Source organism: Megalobrama amblycephala, linkage group LG8, assembly GCF_018812025.1.
Source record: "Megalobrama amblycephala isolate DHTTF-2021 linkage group LG8, ASM1881202v1, whole genome shotgun sequence".
Taxonomy (NCBI): domain Eukaryota; kingdom Metazoa; phylum Chordata; class Actinopteri; order Cypriniformes; family Xenocyprididae; genus Megalobrama; species Megalobrama amblycephala.
In genome coordinates, this window is record NC_063051.1 from 22,773,691 (window position 1) to 22,791,261 (window position 17,571).

The 17,571-nt window shown below is 40.7% G+C and overlaps 1 protein-coding gene across 1 annotated transcript; it reads right to left on the reverse strand.

Moving 5' to 3' along the window:
• Positions 1 to 4,845: 4,845 nt before the first annotated feature.
• ldlrb (low density lipoprotein receptor b) lies at positions 4,846 to 16,984 on the reverse strand. Its single transcript, XM_048200095.1, is given in 19 exon segments — positions 4,846 to 6,269; positions 8,302 to 8,465; positions 8,549 to 8,623; positions 8,703 to 8,830; positions 8,906 to 9,058; positions 9,520 to 9,661; positions 9,751 to 9,890; positions 9,972 to 10,090; positions 10,172 to 10,390; positions 11,016 to 11,130; positions 11,133 to 11,186; positions 11,273 to 11,401; positions 11,485 to 11,604; positions 13,001 to 13,123; positions 13,200 to 13,322; positions 13,405 to 13,782; positions 13,871 to 13,993; positions 15,120 to 15,242; positions 16,763 to 16,984. Coding segments are annotated over 18 exon segments (2,373 nt in total). The 5' UTR covers positions 16,836 to 16,984; the 3' UTR covers positions 4,846 to 6,269; positions 8,302 to 8,429.
• Between the last annotated feature and the right edge of the window lie 587 nt (positions 16,985 to 17,571).

Genomic DNA, 17,571 nt, shown 5'->3' on the forward strand with positions numbered 1-17,571 from the left:
GATAATTTACTCACCCCCATGTCATCCAAGATGTTTATGTCTTTCTTTCTTCAGTTGAAAAGAAATTAAGTTTTTTGATGAAAACCTTCCAGGATTTTTCTCCATATAGTGGACTTCAATGGAGCCCAAACGGTTGAAGGTCAAAATTACAGTTTCATTGCAGCTTCAAAGCGTTCAACACGATCCCAGATGAGAAATAAGAGTTTTATCTAGAGAAACCATTGCTCATTTTCTAAAAAAAAATAATTAAAAATTATATACGTTTTAACCATAAATGCTCATCTTGGGCTGCGTTCCAGTTCGGTTTTAGACACGCACTCGCGAACTTCCCTAAACACTTCCCCTCGGGGGAATCCCTGCCGCCATTTTGAAGTGCGTTCCACTTCGTGAAGTGGACGAGGGAAGTTTATATGGACAGACCCTCGCTCCCTCGATTTTGACCGAGGGAGCGAGTCTACTTCATATGTACACTTCAGGCAGCTCCATAACCCACAATGCAACACGATTGTGACGTCACCGCATATCGCGTTTAATTTACCCCACCACAAACAACTCTATGATATATTCATTATTTTTGAAACATTTAAAACACACATATATACATATAGAATGCCGTATTAAACAATTTTGCAAGGGGAAAAAATAAATAATAAATCAGCTCCATTGCGGATTCCAAGTGATCAAGGGTTTAGGACGTTCCAGTTCAGCCCATACAAAGGTTCCGCCAGAAGTGGGCACTCGTGCAACGTAAGCAATGACGTACATCCGAGTCAACGAGACCGAGTGAAGTTAGCGAGGGAAGGGCATTTAAAAACCGAACTGGAACGCAGCCTTGAACTAGCTCTCTTCTTCTTCTCTATTAGAATTCCGGCAGTGTAGACACTGCTAAGTGTATTACTGCCCCCAACAGGTCAAAGTTTGAACTAAATTGTCATATACAATATGCTAGTTCAATAGTTGTGGAGGGCAGTAATACACTTAGCAGTGTCTACACTTCCGGAATTCTAATAGAGAAGAAGAAGAGAGCTAGTTCAAGATGATCATTTATTGTTAAAACGTATATAATTAAAAAAAAAAAATTCAGAAAATGAGTGATGGTTTCTCAAGATAAGACTCTTATTCCTCGTCTGGTATCATTTAAAGCCCTTTGAAGCTGCAATGAAACTGTAATTTTGACCTTCAACCATTTGGAGGCCATTGAAGTCCACTAGGCTATATTGAGAAAAATCCTGGAATGTTTTCATCAAAAACCTTAATTTCTTTTTGACTGAAGAAAGAAAGACATGAACATCTTGGACGACAAGGGGGTGAGTAAATTATCAGGAAAATTTTATTTAAAAGTGAACTAATCCTTTAAGTGGCAACAAAACACCAGTCCTATTAATCCCTTACAATATTGTCCTATTTGTCACGCTGTGTAAAAATGTACATGGTCATTTATTGTGAGGAAAACATTATGAATATAAATATAAATGAGGATTTTTAATGTGAATGCACGCAGCAAACTGTAGAATTGATGTGTAAAGTGTGAATAAATGTTTTCTAAACAACCTAAGTGTTCCTGTTAGACTTCAACCGCCTTTGGGAAGGAAATATGATCTGATCTCATGGGATTCAGTAACAAGCACATGAAATGTCCTCATTGTCTCGTGTCCAACAGCAACTCCAAACATTCATCACACATACAGTGACAGTGAAAATATTGATCGCTGTGCTACTTATTACACCATCAGCTCCAGGAAACTGGTTCTATTTTAATTAGATAAATCCAGTTTTGTACGTTATGTTATTAAAAATAAAAACAACTCATACAAAACTGGACAATAAGAGAATATTAGACAACACTGGAGCACATCATTAAAAAAATAAAATAAAAACAAGAAAACAAAGAATTATTACTTAATGCATTTTATTGCATTTTGTGTTCATTCATTGAGGCAAACATCAGTAAAATCATTAAGTCTGTTCATGATCATCACAGAACATAAAAAAAAAATCCAGTGACTCAAAATATCCCAAGTTTATCATCATTATCATGACAATACACAAAACACACCCTCCTGCCGCATCACAATTGTGGTGTGAGACGTGAACTCCTCCCACCACAATGACACCGACCAATGAGATCTTTAGAATGAGAATATTCTAAAGTTCCGAGCTGCTGACTGGATGCGGTATCATTATTCACCTGCACATTGAGTTCCTCAGCAGAACTGTTGATGGAAAATAGGCCTACATATCGTTTCTATAAAATGTTTCACATTGATATAAATTGGTCATTTGACAGACAACAAAAGCATTTTTCCTCTCCACAGCGGCTTTAGCTATGAGATGTAATGGGTTTGCAAGTGTGAATCAAACTCAGGCCTTGGACCCTGGAGCAGGTCCTGCACTTTTATCCAAAACAGCTTACAAATTTGGAAAAACACAAGCAATTTATTATAAATGAGCAACAATATTATGCTATTATATAATGCTGAATTTTAAGAGTATAACCCAGCTATGTTCTTAGATCTTTGGCTAATTAACTGGCAAGGTTCTCTATGAGTTATGTTCTTCCACTAACATTAATAAAACATCCGTTCAAAGTTATCTGGTCATTAATAAAGTTTTGAACATTCAGAGAACATTCAGAAATAATGTTTTCATAATGGGAACGTTAGCAAAATAAAAAAAAGATGTTTTTGACAAAAGGAAGTGCCTTTATTTATGGTTCTAAAAACCAAACCATAAATAAAAACCTTAAACTTGAATAAGTAATATAAGTGAATGCCACACCTAATTCTTCTGACAGTCACATATGTATCACTATTTTGGTAGGACAAACATTTCTACACAATGAACACAACAGGCTGTCATTTTGTTTGTCTCATGTCCGGTTAAACAGCATGCCAGACATTCGTGAACAGATACTGTGATGGAACACGACGTTCACTGTGACTTCATATCCCATCATCATCACCTGTGTTCACATTCATGTAAAAAGCATTTGAAACCGATGGAATTGATGATTAAATACTGTAGAATGAGAGTGAAAGCTCAGTCACGTGATATCACCTCATGAAATATGCAAAGATGAGTAAATGTGAATGGCTGGACAGAACAAAAGCCATTATCAGTGCTTAATAATGAATGAATATGGAGGGGGTTAAAGTTCAGGACTGGTAATGGGTTGTGGCTCTAGTGTGAATCATTTGGTCTGACAACACCGATCAGGCATAACATTTGACCACTGTCAGATGAACATTATGACCACTGTCAGTGGTCATAATGTTATGCCTAATATATATCGGACCATAATGATTCACACTAGAGCCACAACCCATTACCAGTCCTGAACTTTAACCCCCTCCATATTCATTCATGACAGTACAGAGCTACAGTAGCTCAAATTGATCAAGAAGTTAATGCTGGTTCTGACAGAAAGGTGTCAGAACACACAGTGCATCACAGTTTGTTGCGCATGGGGCTGCATAGCTGCAGACCAGTCAGGGTGCCCATACTGACCCCTGTCCATGATGTGCGTTGCTTACCTGGGGAACACATGGCACCAAGATGCACTATGGGAAGAAGGCAGGCTGGCAGAGGCAGTGTGATGCTTTGGGCAATATTCTGCTGGGAAACCTTGGGTCCTGCTATCCATGTGGATGTTACTTTGACACGTACCATCTACCCAAGCATTGTTGCAGACCATGTACATCCTTTCATGGAAACAGTATTCCCTGGTGGCTGTGGCCTCTTTCAGCAGGATAATGCACCCTGCCACAAAGCAAAGATGGTTCAGGAATGGTTTGAGGAGCACAGCAACGAGTTTGAGGTGTTGGCTTGGCCTGCAAATTCTCATGCAAGATCTCAATCCAATCGAACATCTATGGGATGTGCTGAACAAACAAGTCAGATCCATGGAGGCCCAACCAACGCAACTTACTTAAAGGATCTACTGCTAACATCTTAGTGCCAGATACCACAGCACACCTTCAGGGGTCTAGTGGAGTACAAATGTCTCAATATCTTCATTTGTGTTCCGAAGATAAACAAAGGTCTTACGGGTGTGGAACGAGGGTAAGTAATAAATGACAGAATTTTCATTTTTGGGTTAACTAACCCTTTAATACTGGCTTGTCTAATGCCTTGAACATGGGCTGGCATATGCAAATATTAGGGGCGTACATATTAATGATCCTCACAGTCGGTGTTATGTTCAGATTCGCCTGTTCTTCGGAGGTCTTTTACACAAATGAGATTTACATAAGGAGGAAACAATGGTGTTTGAGACTCACTGTATTACATTTCCATGTACTTAACATTTAAAAAACATTAGACGAACATCCAACTGAAACATTTCAGGGAAAAAATGCTCAATGAACGTTATAAAACGGAGACTTTCAAAAACGCTTCAGAGCCTGTTTTAGTTTGAAAACGCAGCGGTTGCATTTCAGTTACGCACCAAAACGGAGACTATTGAAAATGATGGCGTGGCTGCCCACGTTTGCCCATGTATCCTTTACGACGTTGTAAACAATAACATGGAGACTGAACTGCAATCTTTGCTGGCTTTGTTGTCATTTTTTTTTTTTTTAAATACTGCAGCTACCTACATGCGCTAGAGGCAACCGTTTACACTGGAAAAAGTCTCAAAAGGGGCAAGGAAGTCGCTAATGTGCATGAACGGTCATGTGACGCGTGTAATGTGTAATGTAGACACCGGAGATGAATGCCAGTGTAGACGAGGATCGTTTTCATTTTAAAATGAAAATGCACTAGTGTAAACGGGGCCTAAGAGAACCTTGCCAGAACATTCTGAGAACGTTCGCTGTTAGCGATTAATAACAGAACAACAGCAGATTTCTGGTTTCAAAACATAAATTTATTAAACATTGTCAAAAACAGTTCAATTGTTTCTTTGGGCGCAATTTGTTTCTTTAAACCTGTAGAACATTCAGATCACTGGACCATGAGTCCTGAGATAAAGAATTAAAACTCAAACAGCTTAATAAAACCTTCACAAAAGTAAAACAGATCACAAATGACCCATCAACAGTAACAGAATCAATTCAAGACCAGCTGATGACTGAAAACTTCACAAATCTTCTTCAAATATCCTTCATAAACTATAAAAGTCCCTGAATGTCGTCTTATGACGCACAGGTTCATTTCTTTTGTAGTGCAGGAAGATTTCTGGATGGCATTTCGATATCACATCAGATACACAATGTATTTAAAAGAGAACAGCAAGAAATTCAACACACACACACACACACACACACACACACACACACACACACACACAACAAAAATCAAACATTTACACAATAAATAAAAGAGTTTTCTTCGTACAAAGTCTGTGTGATAAAGACGACTATTTACTGCAGATGTTTGAGGAGCGTTTGTGATTCTTCATTCATCCGGTAACAGTGAAAACGCTCCAACCCTTCAGATAACATACTGCACATGCCTCAAAATAAACCGTGTGCACATCAATAACAGAACGTAAAAGCATGATTCTTCTAACGGACAGGTGAGGTCAGAGGTCACCTGAATCACAGCGCAGACGTGCGACCCTGAGGACTAATTCACTCTAATATGTCGAAGGCATCGTGGAATATTCTGTGCGTTCAAACAATATGACATATCATCATGCTGTACATCAGGCACATTCGCTGGTTTTAAGGCCCAGAGTTCAATCTACAGAAGAGAACTTCACACGCGTGAGCAAACCAACATTAAGAAAACGCTGCGAATTGCTCATTATTACTAAAGCAGCCCTGTGCATTTACAAAAACAAAGACAAAAAGATAGTTCAAGTGTGTCTGTGAAGAAGAAATAAATAAAACCTACGTGACAGTGAACATATATAGTGCAAGAAGAGAGACACCTGTCTGCCCTCCACATTAACATGATCAGGAATATTTACAAGATTCATTTTAAATATTAAAAGTGGTAATACCTTCAATGACTGGATCTTAAAAGCTCACACATCACGAATGGAAACAGCTACGTGTTTATAGTGTGCAAAGCCACAGGATCTTACAGGCGCCTGAAGAGATTCAGACCTTCTGCTCTTCTGATGTTAAGCAGCTGTGTTCATTAGATACAAGTGTGTGTGTGTGTGTGTCTCTGTCTTCATTCCTTACATGATATTAAAAAACAAAAAGGATTGATCCTTTCGCATGTCAGGAAGAGAGTCTCCTTCAGTTCAGAGCAGCATTTAAAGTGGAGTTTCAGGAGGAGCGTCAGGCTGCGTCTTCATCCATGCTGATCATCTGACACTGAGACACAAACACGCACATTAAACACAGTCCGTCACAGAATCCAACAAACAGACTCATTTCTGGGGTTGTTTAAAGCCGAATCTCATTGTGACATTATCACCATTTAACCCTCTGGTTGTGATCCAGTGATTTTGACCTGGAGAGGGATGGACTTTTTGGATGGAAGAAAAAAAGGATGGCGGAAAAAACAGCCACAGTTTCTTTCCAGATTGCAGCAAATGTCACAGAAATATGATTTTGTTCTCTTGAACACAAGGGATAGAAATGTTTTATGCGATATTCCAAATTTTTGTGTTTTTTTCCCCACCTTGTTAAATTTGTGATGTTCCCAGTGAAAAATAACCGCCTTTAAAATTGCTTATAAATCTCTCATTATGCTATATTAATCACTGAATATTGCATTCAATCTTTTTGTCATTCTTTCATTTTCCACAGGTTTTTGTATTTCTGTTTGGAACTGATTGATCATAGGCCTTATTAGCAGTTTCATCCACTTTTTTTAAGTGCAAATTTTGGGGTATTGCATAAAACAAAATGATGGATTGAAACGCCAAGATACCCATAAATTGTAAAAATGTGCTAAATTGAGGCACATAATTTATTTATCAGATAAGAAGACAGGCTCAAGAACTACAATGAAAATATTTACTGAATGAATCCCTCAATGCACAACAAAAAAAACTTGTGACTTTGGCACAGCAGAGGCTGCGACTGGATAACTGGACTAACCAGTAGACTAATCACATTGCAGCTTCTCAAATGTTGGTTTGGTGGTTCTGAAATGCCCGAGTCAAATGAATGATTTGGTTTAATTCCCTTTAGAAGCGTCTCACATGACTGTGTTCCCAAACAACAGCATCCGAAAGCAAGAGAACATGGCAGCGTTTATTGTGTTTTGTCTGCCACTCTGAGATGCAACTCATTGTGATGGAGGACAAAAGAGCAACAGTTTCTTCCCAGACTGCAGAAAATTTCCCAGGAAGTGTTGATTTTGTTCTCTTGAACACATGGGATGGAAATGTTTTATGCGATATTCCAATTTTGTTAAATTCGTAACTTTGGATGGAAACAATAGCTAGTGATCTGAGCTCATGCACCTCAGTTTTTGAAACTGATTTAAAAAAAAAAAAAAAAAAGTTTACAAGCTTATTCACCACAAAAAAAAAGGGGTGCTTGCTCAGATCGATAAAGCCTATGATCAGTCAGTTTCAAAAAGAATTGCAAAACCTATGCTAACTGAAAGGAAACAAGATTGAATCCAATATTTGGTGATAATATATAGAGACGGACGATATATCGGACACCATATCGGTATCGGCCAATATATTAAAGACGATAAATAATAGATTATTTCCTTCAGCTGGGACACTTCAGATGCCCACTATTCGCCTTGATGGTTTTGAATTGATTGAAATATGTTTGAAATCACATCAAAAAAGAACATCATGTGCAGCGTAATGCTGTCATATAGGCTACATAATATTATGATGAGAACATCATAATTGTGTGATTGGGACATGGCTTTTAAATGGTGAGGCTTTTGTTTTTGTAATCAGGCTCTCAAAAATTATATAAAAAATTAATTTAAATTTATCGGCCAACATACTGGTTATCGGCTTTCAAGTATAAAGAATTATCGGTTATCGGTATCAGCCAAAATTTTATTATTGGTGCATCCCTAATTATATAGCATAACAAGAGATTTATAAACAACTTAAAATGCTGGTCATTTTTGACCCGGACACACCAAATGAGGTAATGTTTTTCAAACACTTTCCCTTAAAAGTCAATCAATTAATCAAACAAAGGTGTCTTAAATTACCCTTTCAGTTTTCCTCTTTTATCTCTGTTCTACTCTAATCAATCTGTAACTTTGTATGGTGACTCTTTTCATGTTTCATGTGTTTGAATCACTTGTTATAGTGTCTTTATTTCATGCAGATTTAAATATAAATATCTGAATATGTGTTACAGGAATGAGAGTACGTAAAACATCTGAAATCAATCTCCAGTGTGTTTGGTGTCATACCGATGGATGCGAGTATCCTTCCAGACTGGGGCTCCTGAAGATGTGGACCGTGTCATCTGTTGTCTTCTGATAGACTGGGTTGGAGAAGTGGATGGTGTTGGTGTTCTTCACCCGCCAGTGTCTCCAAATCAACATCCCGCCAAACGCCAGCAGACACACGGCAACTGTGAGACAGACAGATGATTCATTCACACTGTCGATCGGTCAGTGAGTGACACGTGCGTTTCATGACTGTGGATTTACTGACCGATTGGAAGGGTGACATACAGGACCGTAGGATGCTGGGAAGGGCTAGAAACCGGCTCATGTTCTGCATCACTTCCTGTAAAGAGTTGGACAGATGGTGAGAGTGTGAACATGAGTGAATGAACAGATAGACAGACAGCAGGACAGGAACTGACCCCTGCGGAGCCCGTCTGTGTGCCGTCTCCGCTCTGATCCCGAGATGGCAGAGCTGCTCTGGTTGCAGTGTGTGACAGGCCGGGTGCAGTTCTGCTCGTCGCCTGTGGAGGCGCTGTGGCGTTCGGACCTACACAGAGAAACAGACGTCAGTGAGCATCATAATGAAAGCGCCTGCTGTGAAACAGAGTGGGTCTGAACGCACCTGACACACATGTCCTCATGTCTGCTCCCAGGGTCATGTGATCAGGACATGCACACGTGTATTTGGGTGAGCGTGCGTTAATCAGCGGTGCCGGCAGACACAGAAACTCACAACCGCCGTTGACCAGAGCCGTTTCTTTGCACCAGTCCCTTCCTGCCAATGACATCACTTCCTCATGAGCAGGACAAACATGCAAATCGACTGTTATCAAGTGCGTTTAATTATAATAACGTCAGGGCTTGACATTGACATTGCTCACCAGCCACTGTGGCTAGTGGTTTTCCAAACTGGCCACAATTATGACAACGATACCATGGGGAAAAACTGCCATATAGATATTTTTAATATTATCTTATAATTTGGTAGCAGATATATTAGGCTGCTGTCACTTTAAAAGCCGACACACAAATCCATTATACTGTTATACATTACAGTTTCTTTCTTAACTGTTTACATTCACTTAAAACATAACTGACTGTGTTTACGTGAATACTCGCCAAAGTGGTTAGTAGGAGTGACTGCATTACACGCCACTGCTGAAATCACCTGCATTTGGCAGGTTGGTGGGTGTTAATGTCAAGCCCTGAACGTCATAACGTGACGTGTGTGTTCACCTGTAGGTTGTTTCAGACTGTGATACAGCACAATGTCTTCAGGAGACTGCAGATGTTCAGCCACAGCAGCGATATCTTGGCCTGTCATGCGGTTCGCGCTCCAGATGCCGTTATTGGACACGTCGGTCCAGAAGACTTTCTCCTGTTAGACACACAGAGACACAGCGCTCGTGAGAACCTGACAAACCCATCAGCCCGTCAGCAGACACGTCATTGGCCAGCACCACACACCTCAAACACGGCCAGCGCCAGCGGATGCGGCAGCTTCTCTTGGTCATGCATCAGCGTGTGCCGCCCGTCTCCGTTCACGCCAATGCTGGACAGCGTGTGCAGCTTTGAGTCGACCCAGTACAGACGGTGATTCAAAACATCTGAACACAAAGCGGTCACACGTCAGCATACATCACACACGGCGCATGTGTTTACACTCAACATATGTGTGTCCAACTCACCAAGCGTGATGCCGTTTGGCCAGACGATATTTTCCGTGACGAGAGCCGTCCGATCTGCACCGTTCAGTCCGCTCTTCTCAATCCGGGCCGACACGCCCCAGTCCGTCCAGAACATGAAACTACAGGGCACGAAACAATAAGGGATCAACAATCAGCAGGAACGCTTCTTCCTGTAAGCGGGTTTAGTCGCAGACACTCACTTGTGCTGAGGATCGATGGCGATCGCGCGAGGATTCTGCAAGTTGTCGCTGATGAGCGTCTTACGTTTGCTGCCATTTGCAGTCGCCACGGAGATAGTTTGCAGCTCACTGTCCGTCCAGTAGATGTTACCGTGGATCCAGTCCACAGCCAGACCCTCGGGCCTGGAGATCTGGCTGTCAATCACGGTGCTGTGAAGGGCGGGGTCAGCAGCCGCTGCGCTGTACAACACAAACACACGCTCGTGATTATGAGGAAAACTATAAACATACACACAGAGATATACAAAACGCAGATGACGGGTTGAGCATTACTAGAGTAAATAAATGAGTGAATAGATGTGAAACTAGCACATCATAGCTATGTTTCCATCCACCTAATTTTATGCAAATTATGGGATATCGCAAACAAAGAAAAATTGCTGGATGGAAAAGCATTAATTGTAAAAATGCACACAAAAAACCTGATGTGCTCAGTCGAGGTGGAAAATCGTTTTATCTGATAAGACGCGAATAAACTACGATGGAAACACATTTACTGAATAAATCCCTCAATGCATAAAATCACATAACTTTGCCTCAGCAGAGGCTGTGATTGGATAACTGGACTAAGCAGCAGACCAACCGCATCGCAGCATCTCAAATGTTGGCTTGGTGGTTCTGAAACACCTGAGTCAAAGTCTGTCATCAGAATGATTTGATTGAACGGAAAAAATGAAATTTTATCAGCTCTTGCTTTTCCTGGGAATCGAAACCATTACCTTGGTGTTGCAAGTGCTACAGGAAGTTTAGAGTCATTAGACACCACTAAACAATCAGTCAAGTATTCCACCTCAGCGTCGCTCACCTGTAGATCTTTTTCTGGCTCGCATCAGACCAGAAGATTCTGTCGTTGTTAATGTCCACGTCTAATGCCACCACATTCTTCTGCTGGCGGATCAGTGACGTGTACTCTCTGCTGCCAGCGCCATCTTCCTCACCTCGTGACGGGTGCTGAAGAAAAGGAACGCTCCAGATCCTGAGAGGACACAATTTCATGATGTTGATTTCTCATACATTTACATAAGTCTCTCTGATCATTAGAGTCATTCATCACACATGTACCTGTAATCGCTTTGCAGTCTTTGGTCATGTGATCCAGCTCAAATCCTTCATTACAGTCGCACTTGAAGCTGCCCGGCAGGTTTACACAGATCTGAGAGCAGGTGTCTGCGTCCAGACACTCATTCACGTCTGCACACAAACATATGACGTCATGAGACCAAACACACACTCACAGACCATCATGCACTGGGTTCATCTAGACAAGCGCTCACCTTCACAATGTGTGCGGTTAATCAGGTGAAATCCTTCTGGACACAAACATTCGTATCTGATCTTCAGATCATTGCACGTGTGAGAACAGCCACCGTTGTTAACTAGGCACTCGTTAGAGTCTGCACAGAGGAAACACACCGTCACATGATTATCTTTGACCATTTTAACAGTTAAACTGCCAATCACTGGAGATGGAGGAGGAAAAACGCAAAGGCTTGTGACTGTGACGCAGCAGAATTTTAAGAGGTAGATTCAAACTGATTCTGCTCAATATTAGGTTTAAAACAAAATTGTCTGCCTATAAATATATATAAAACATATCAATATATAATATATATATATATATATATATATATATATATATATATATATATATATATATATATATATATATATATATATATATATATTTGTGAAAAATTACAATTGTGTGACAGTTTTTTGATGCTGGCATTTTTAGGTATTTAAAGGGTTAAAACTGATGTCGGTAAAACAAAACTAGGTCAGTGAAAGTGGACAAAAATATTAATTTATAATAACTGTATGAGGTTTTTCTGACAGGCATTGTTGGGCATTTAAAGGGCTAAAATCCTGATGTTGGAATAAAACAAATCTAAGCCAGTTAAAGTGGAAAAAGGTATTAATATATAATAATTGAGTGACAGGTTTTTTTTTGCCATTGACATTTTTAGGAATTTAAAGGGTTAAATTTTTTATGTTGGTAAAAAATCTAAGTCAGGGGAAGTGGAAATGATTATTAATATAGAATAATTGTATGACAGTTTTTTGACACTGGCAATTTTAGACATTTAAAAAATCTTTTATCTCTTTACCAACATCAGAATTTTACCTGTTTAAGTGCCTAAAAATGTCAGTGTCAAAACTGTTATACAACTATTCTATATTAATAATTATTTCCACTTCCACTGACTTAGATTTTTCACCAACATCAGAATAAGTCTGTGAAAGTGGAAATAATTATTAATATATAATAATTGTATGACAGATTTTGACTGATATTTTTAGGCATTTACAGGGTTAAAACTCTGATGTTGGTAAAACAAAACTAGGTCAGTGAAAGTGAATTTTTTTTTTAATTTATAATAATTTTATGAGTTTTTTGACAGACATTTTGACTGATATTTTTAGGCATTTAAAGGGTTAAAATCCTAATTTTGGTAAAAAAAAAAAAGTGGGAAGTATATTAATATATAAAAATTGTATATGCACTGACATTTTTGTCCTCTAAGGACCTCATTGCAACTTTTTTAAATGAATCCACAAGGGTTAATAAAATATGTTTAAGAGATACTGGACTCTAGCATGAGGATCATAGTGGTGGATCTTCACTTGATAAGAACTTGTGTGTGATTCTGGAATATCTTATTCGTCATTGTGTATGTATGATCTGATGATTGCTGAAAATAAACAACTTTTACCCACAGAAGGGTTAATTTCATAGTTTGTTATTCATAGCTGATCACAAATTACAGGAACACTGAGGGTGAAACTCACTGCACTCTTTGAGAGGCTCATCTGACCAGTCGAGGCAGTCCTTCGTACCATCACACACGCGGTCTGCGCTGATGCACTCGCCACTGCGACATTTAAACCAGTTTGGCTCTTTGCACGTTTTAACTACAGAGAGACAGACAGTTAAAGACAGCGCACGTTTAACACATTCACACGTGGTGGATGCTTGCGCAACGCTCACCAGTTACGCAGTCCTCCTCATCACTGTGATCCCGGCAGTCAGGACTCCCATCACACTGACGCATTCCTGCGATGCAGCTGCCGTCTTTACAAAGGAACTCATCTGGACGGCAGGTGGGCACAGCTGCAACAAACACAGAATATGAGCGAATGAGCTCTAGGACACGTACATGAACCTGAAAGACATTCAGCAACATTGAACTCACTGCAGTTGTCCTCATCTGACCGGTCGTTGCAGTCGAAATCTCCATCGCACCTCCAGTTGCCGTGGATGCACTCGCCGCTGCCGCACAGGACCTCGTGATTCCTGCAGACCGTCTGCTGTTTCTGACCCGTCCCGGAAGGGCAGTTCTGCGGCCACTCGTCAGAGCCGTCTGCGCAGTCGGCATCCCCGTCGCAGGCCCAGAGCTGCGGCACGCACACAGAGTCATTGCACTGGAAAGTGCTGGGGCTGCAGGTGGGGACGGGACAGGACGATTCGTCGCTGCCGTCGTCGCAGTCGGAATCCTTGTCGCAGACGAACGACTTCGACACGCACTGACCGCTGCTGCAGCGGAACTCCTCGTCCGTGCAGTTCTTCAGGGCTAAAATAGAAACAAAACCGGCGTAAACACAACTGAACATGTGACTTGTCGTCTAGTAAATGAGAGCTTGAGTTTCAGTCGTATTTACCGCAGCCCTGCTCGTCTGCGCCATTCTCGCAGTCAGGCTTCCCATCGCAGTGCCATCTGGTGGACACGCACTCATTCAGACGCCCGCCGCAGCTGAACTGGCTTTGCGAACACGTCTTCTCTCCTGTGGCATAATGAGATTTCTGAACTTTAATGAGATGATCATTACACATACACTCTGTTAACTCAACTCATTATGCAAACACAACTTTAAAGTGCACCTATTATGCTTTTATTCACTTTCATGTAGTCTGTAATGCAGCCATTTGTGACAGTAAAAGGTCTGCAAAGTTCCAAAGGTCAAAGTGCATAGTCGAAATCGTGTACTGTTGAGTAGGTACTACCAAAGACTATAGAATAACACTTAGTCTTAAAGGGACTTTGGTACTACATTTGAATTTAAATTTGCTTCACGACCATTAAAGTATGTTCTATATAGTACGACTGTGTGTAGTATGCATGAATTCGGACGCGCTGCATCAGCCATGTTGTTACTATCACATGACCAACCAGCATTGGTTAAGTCCCTTTAACTCCATTCACAAATCCTCTCCCGTGGCCTCATGGGATAGTGAAGTGTCCAATGTATGCACACTTCAGAATCTCGCCGGAAGTAGTAAGTCAACCGGGTACTTTTTTGCCTACTGTTTTTCAAATACTGTGAATTCGGACATACTACTTTGTTTGCATACTGATTTTCGCGTACTATATAGTAGAGAAGTATTCGATTTCGGATGCAGCTATTGTCTCCTAAAAGAAAGAAGTGATTCTGAAATAAATTGTCAGTAATTCATATCTCACTTCCTGCTGAACCTACATAGGTTTGTAACTAATTTGCATAATGCACTCTTCATTGACTGAACAGCGTCTCCTTTGCCCCACCCTCAAACACTGTACTGTTACTGTTCATATCACAGTGTATCAAGAGCTGAAATTCAAATATGATAATGAGCATTTGGTTTCTGACCAATCACAGCCGACTGGGCCGTCTAACCAATCAGAGCAGCTCTCAGAGAGACTGAATCTTGGAACAAACTGTTTCAGACACTGTGAGAAAAGAGCTGATGGTGCAATTGATATTATGAGAAAATTAAAGTGTTTTGATCTTTGATGCATGTAAACCTGTTGTAGGAGACTCCAAAACAAAATTAAGAGCCTTTAAATAGCATAATAGTGGCACTTTAATGAAATAAAATCCCCGTTAAGAGCTGTAATGGTTTGACAGTGATGGAGGAGTGTGTTTGACTCACGGCAGGACTCAGGCAGCTCATCGCTTCCGTCTCCACAGTCGTCTGCATCGTCACAAACCCAGCGGCTGGTGATGCATTTCCCGTTTCCACACCTGAACTGGTCCTGACTGCAGACAGCTGCATCTGACACACACACACACACACACACACACTCGTCTCAACTCCAGCGTCATATAAATGCATCTGATGATGGTTGACTTATTTGTTATGAGTTGTATTCTAGCTGTGTGTCCTTATACTTGTATCAGAATCAGAACATTGACTTAACGTGTATCAACAGAAAGAGAAGAGAGAGAGCTGATCATTGCACAAAGCATTTGTTGATCATAAATATTCAGTGTGTTACTGATGACGGGTGTGTAGTGTCTCTTTAAGACAATGGACAGAGGTGGAGTCAATAATCACACCACCAGTTGCTCACTGGTCTCTATGGAAACATTTGCATAATCAAGATATAGTAGAGATGAAGGGGGCGGAGCTTTGGTGGAAAAGATCCAGAATGATGTTTGGAGGAGGAACTGAATGATTATTCTCAGTTGGAGCTGCAGTGTTTATGTATTACAATGAGAGTAAAAATTATTTTTGTCCTTAATATAAACTACATTAACCAATTCGAATAACTAAAGTAACTCGACTGGTTTTCCTCAAAATTCCACAAATACACAGTGTGACACGAACCGACCATGTGTGTGTGAGAGAAAGAGAGATACAGATCACCCTTTCTTTCCCTCTCTTCTATTCCAGTAACTGAGCAAAAGTGTCTGTCACACGCCCTCTCTGTGTTTCCCAATGTTTCACAGCAGTGAGTGAAACTCCAAACGCACTCACTGAATGAGAAGCAGATGCAAAACATCAGAGCCGAGGATCAGAACCATTCAACACCTTTGAATCTCAAACACATGAAAATAATTCTGCTCCTGAATCTCAGTGTTTGTGTTTCACTACATAAACAATGACAGATGTGATTTGATTAGGTTTGTGTCGGCCGAGAATCTGTGAAGAACTGGATAAACCACTTCCTGTGAAACTTCTCCTGAGACGAGTGTTTCCACAACAGACATGATTGATCTACTGCAGGGGGTTTCAATCTTTTAGATGCCATGGACACCTAAATATGACCATCCTGGTGTGAGGGACGCCCATCCTAAAATCCTATCTTTTATAAACACCCAAATTATATACTTAAAATTATTATAACTTTTTTTAAAGACTTTTCCATGGACCTCCCTTGTGGCCCCTGACACATCAAACTAACCTGCAGATGCACGCTTATACAAACTACATGAAACATTAAAGTGATGCAGGTCATAAACACACACTTTATGGCATGTGATCAGCGGAGCATGCTGATGAACTGCATCAGGACAATTAGCGACAACAGAACGCATGTGCCTCATCCGCAGCCAATCAGAAAACGCGTTTATTCCACCGCCGCTTGTTCGGAATGACTAACGTCTGACGCGGTTAAAGGAATAAAACACCGACACCGGATCTAATAAGCATTTTATACACTTGTTTTAAAAGCCCCAAACAGTTAAGTCACAGAATAAACCAAAAACAGAGTTTGAACATATAAAAAAATGGTTTAAATGGGAAACGGGCTCATGACACACACCAGATCTTCATCATAAACTGACACTTACGGGTTCCGTGGACAAAGTGAAGCAGAAAAACGGAGCAGATGAAACCGAGCCGAGCGCTGATCCGAATCTCCATCACCTGAATCGTTTAAGCCGGGTAACAGAGCTCCGTGAATAACTTTTGAGGCTTGTCTGGACCGGTACCGCACTCCCGTGAACAGTGACAGGGCAATTCTTCCCTCACGGGGAAAATCCAACCATTTCAATGAAGCCCGCGGGGGGCGTGGCTCTAGCAGTGGTGTGATATTCGAAATGAGGAACGTCAGCCCGGTGGGCGGGGCCTCGCGCAACACACACTGTTGTTGATTGACTCTCTCTTATCGTTATGCTAGTTTACACATGGGGCGCTTCCACATTGAGATAAGAGAATGAATTTGACAGAAGTATCTGTCTTTAACTGTGAGAAGTGGGTGCTGTGTGTTAGATGCGCAGTACACTTGTTGAAAATACATGAAAATCAGGGTTCTTAATGGGATAGTTCACCCAAAAGAGAAAATTCTGTCATCATTTACTCACCCTCAAGTTGTGGGGGCACCATTGACTTCCATAGTATGGTTCCCCACAACTGCTTTTGTTATAAACATTCTTCAAAATATCTTCTTTTGTGTTCAGCAGAACAAAAAATATATATACAGGTTTGGAACAACTTGAGGGTGAGTAAATGATGACAGAATTTTAATTTTTGGGTGAACTATCCCCTTAAATCTAACATGGACAGTTGGCTAATATAATTTACAACAGTACAGTATAAACACATGCATCCAGGGCAGTGAGCGTCACTTGAAACCCATTAATCGGACCCTCAGGGGCCA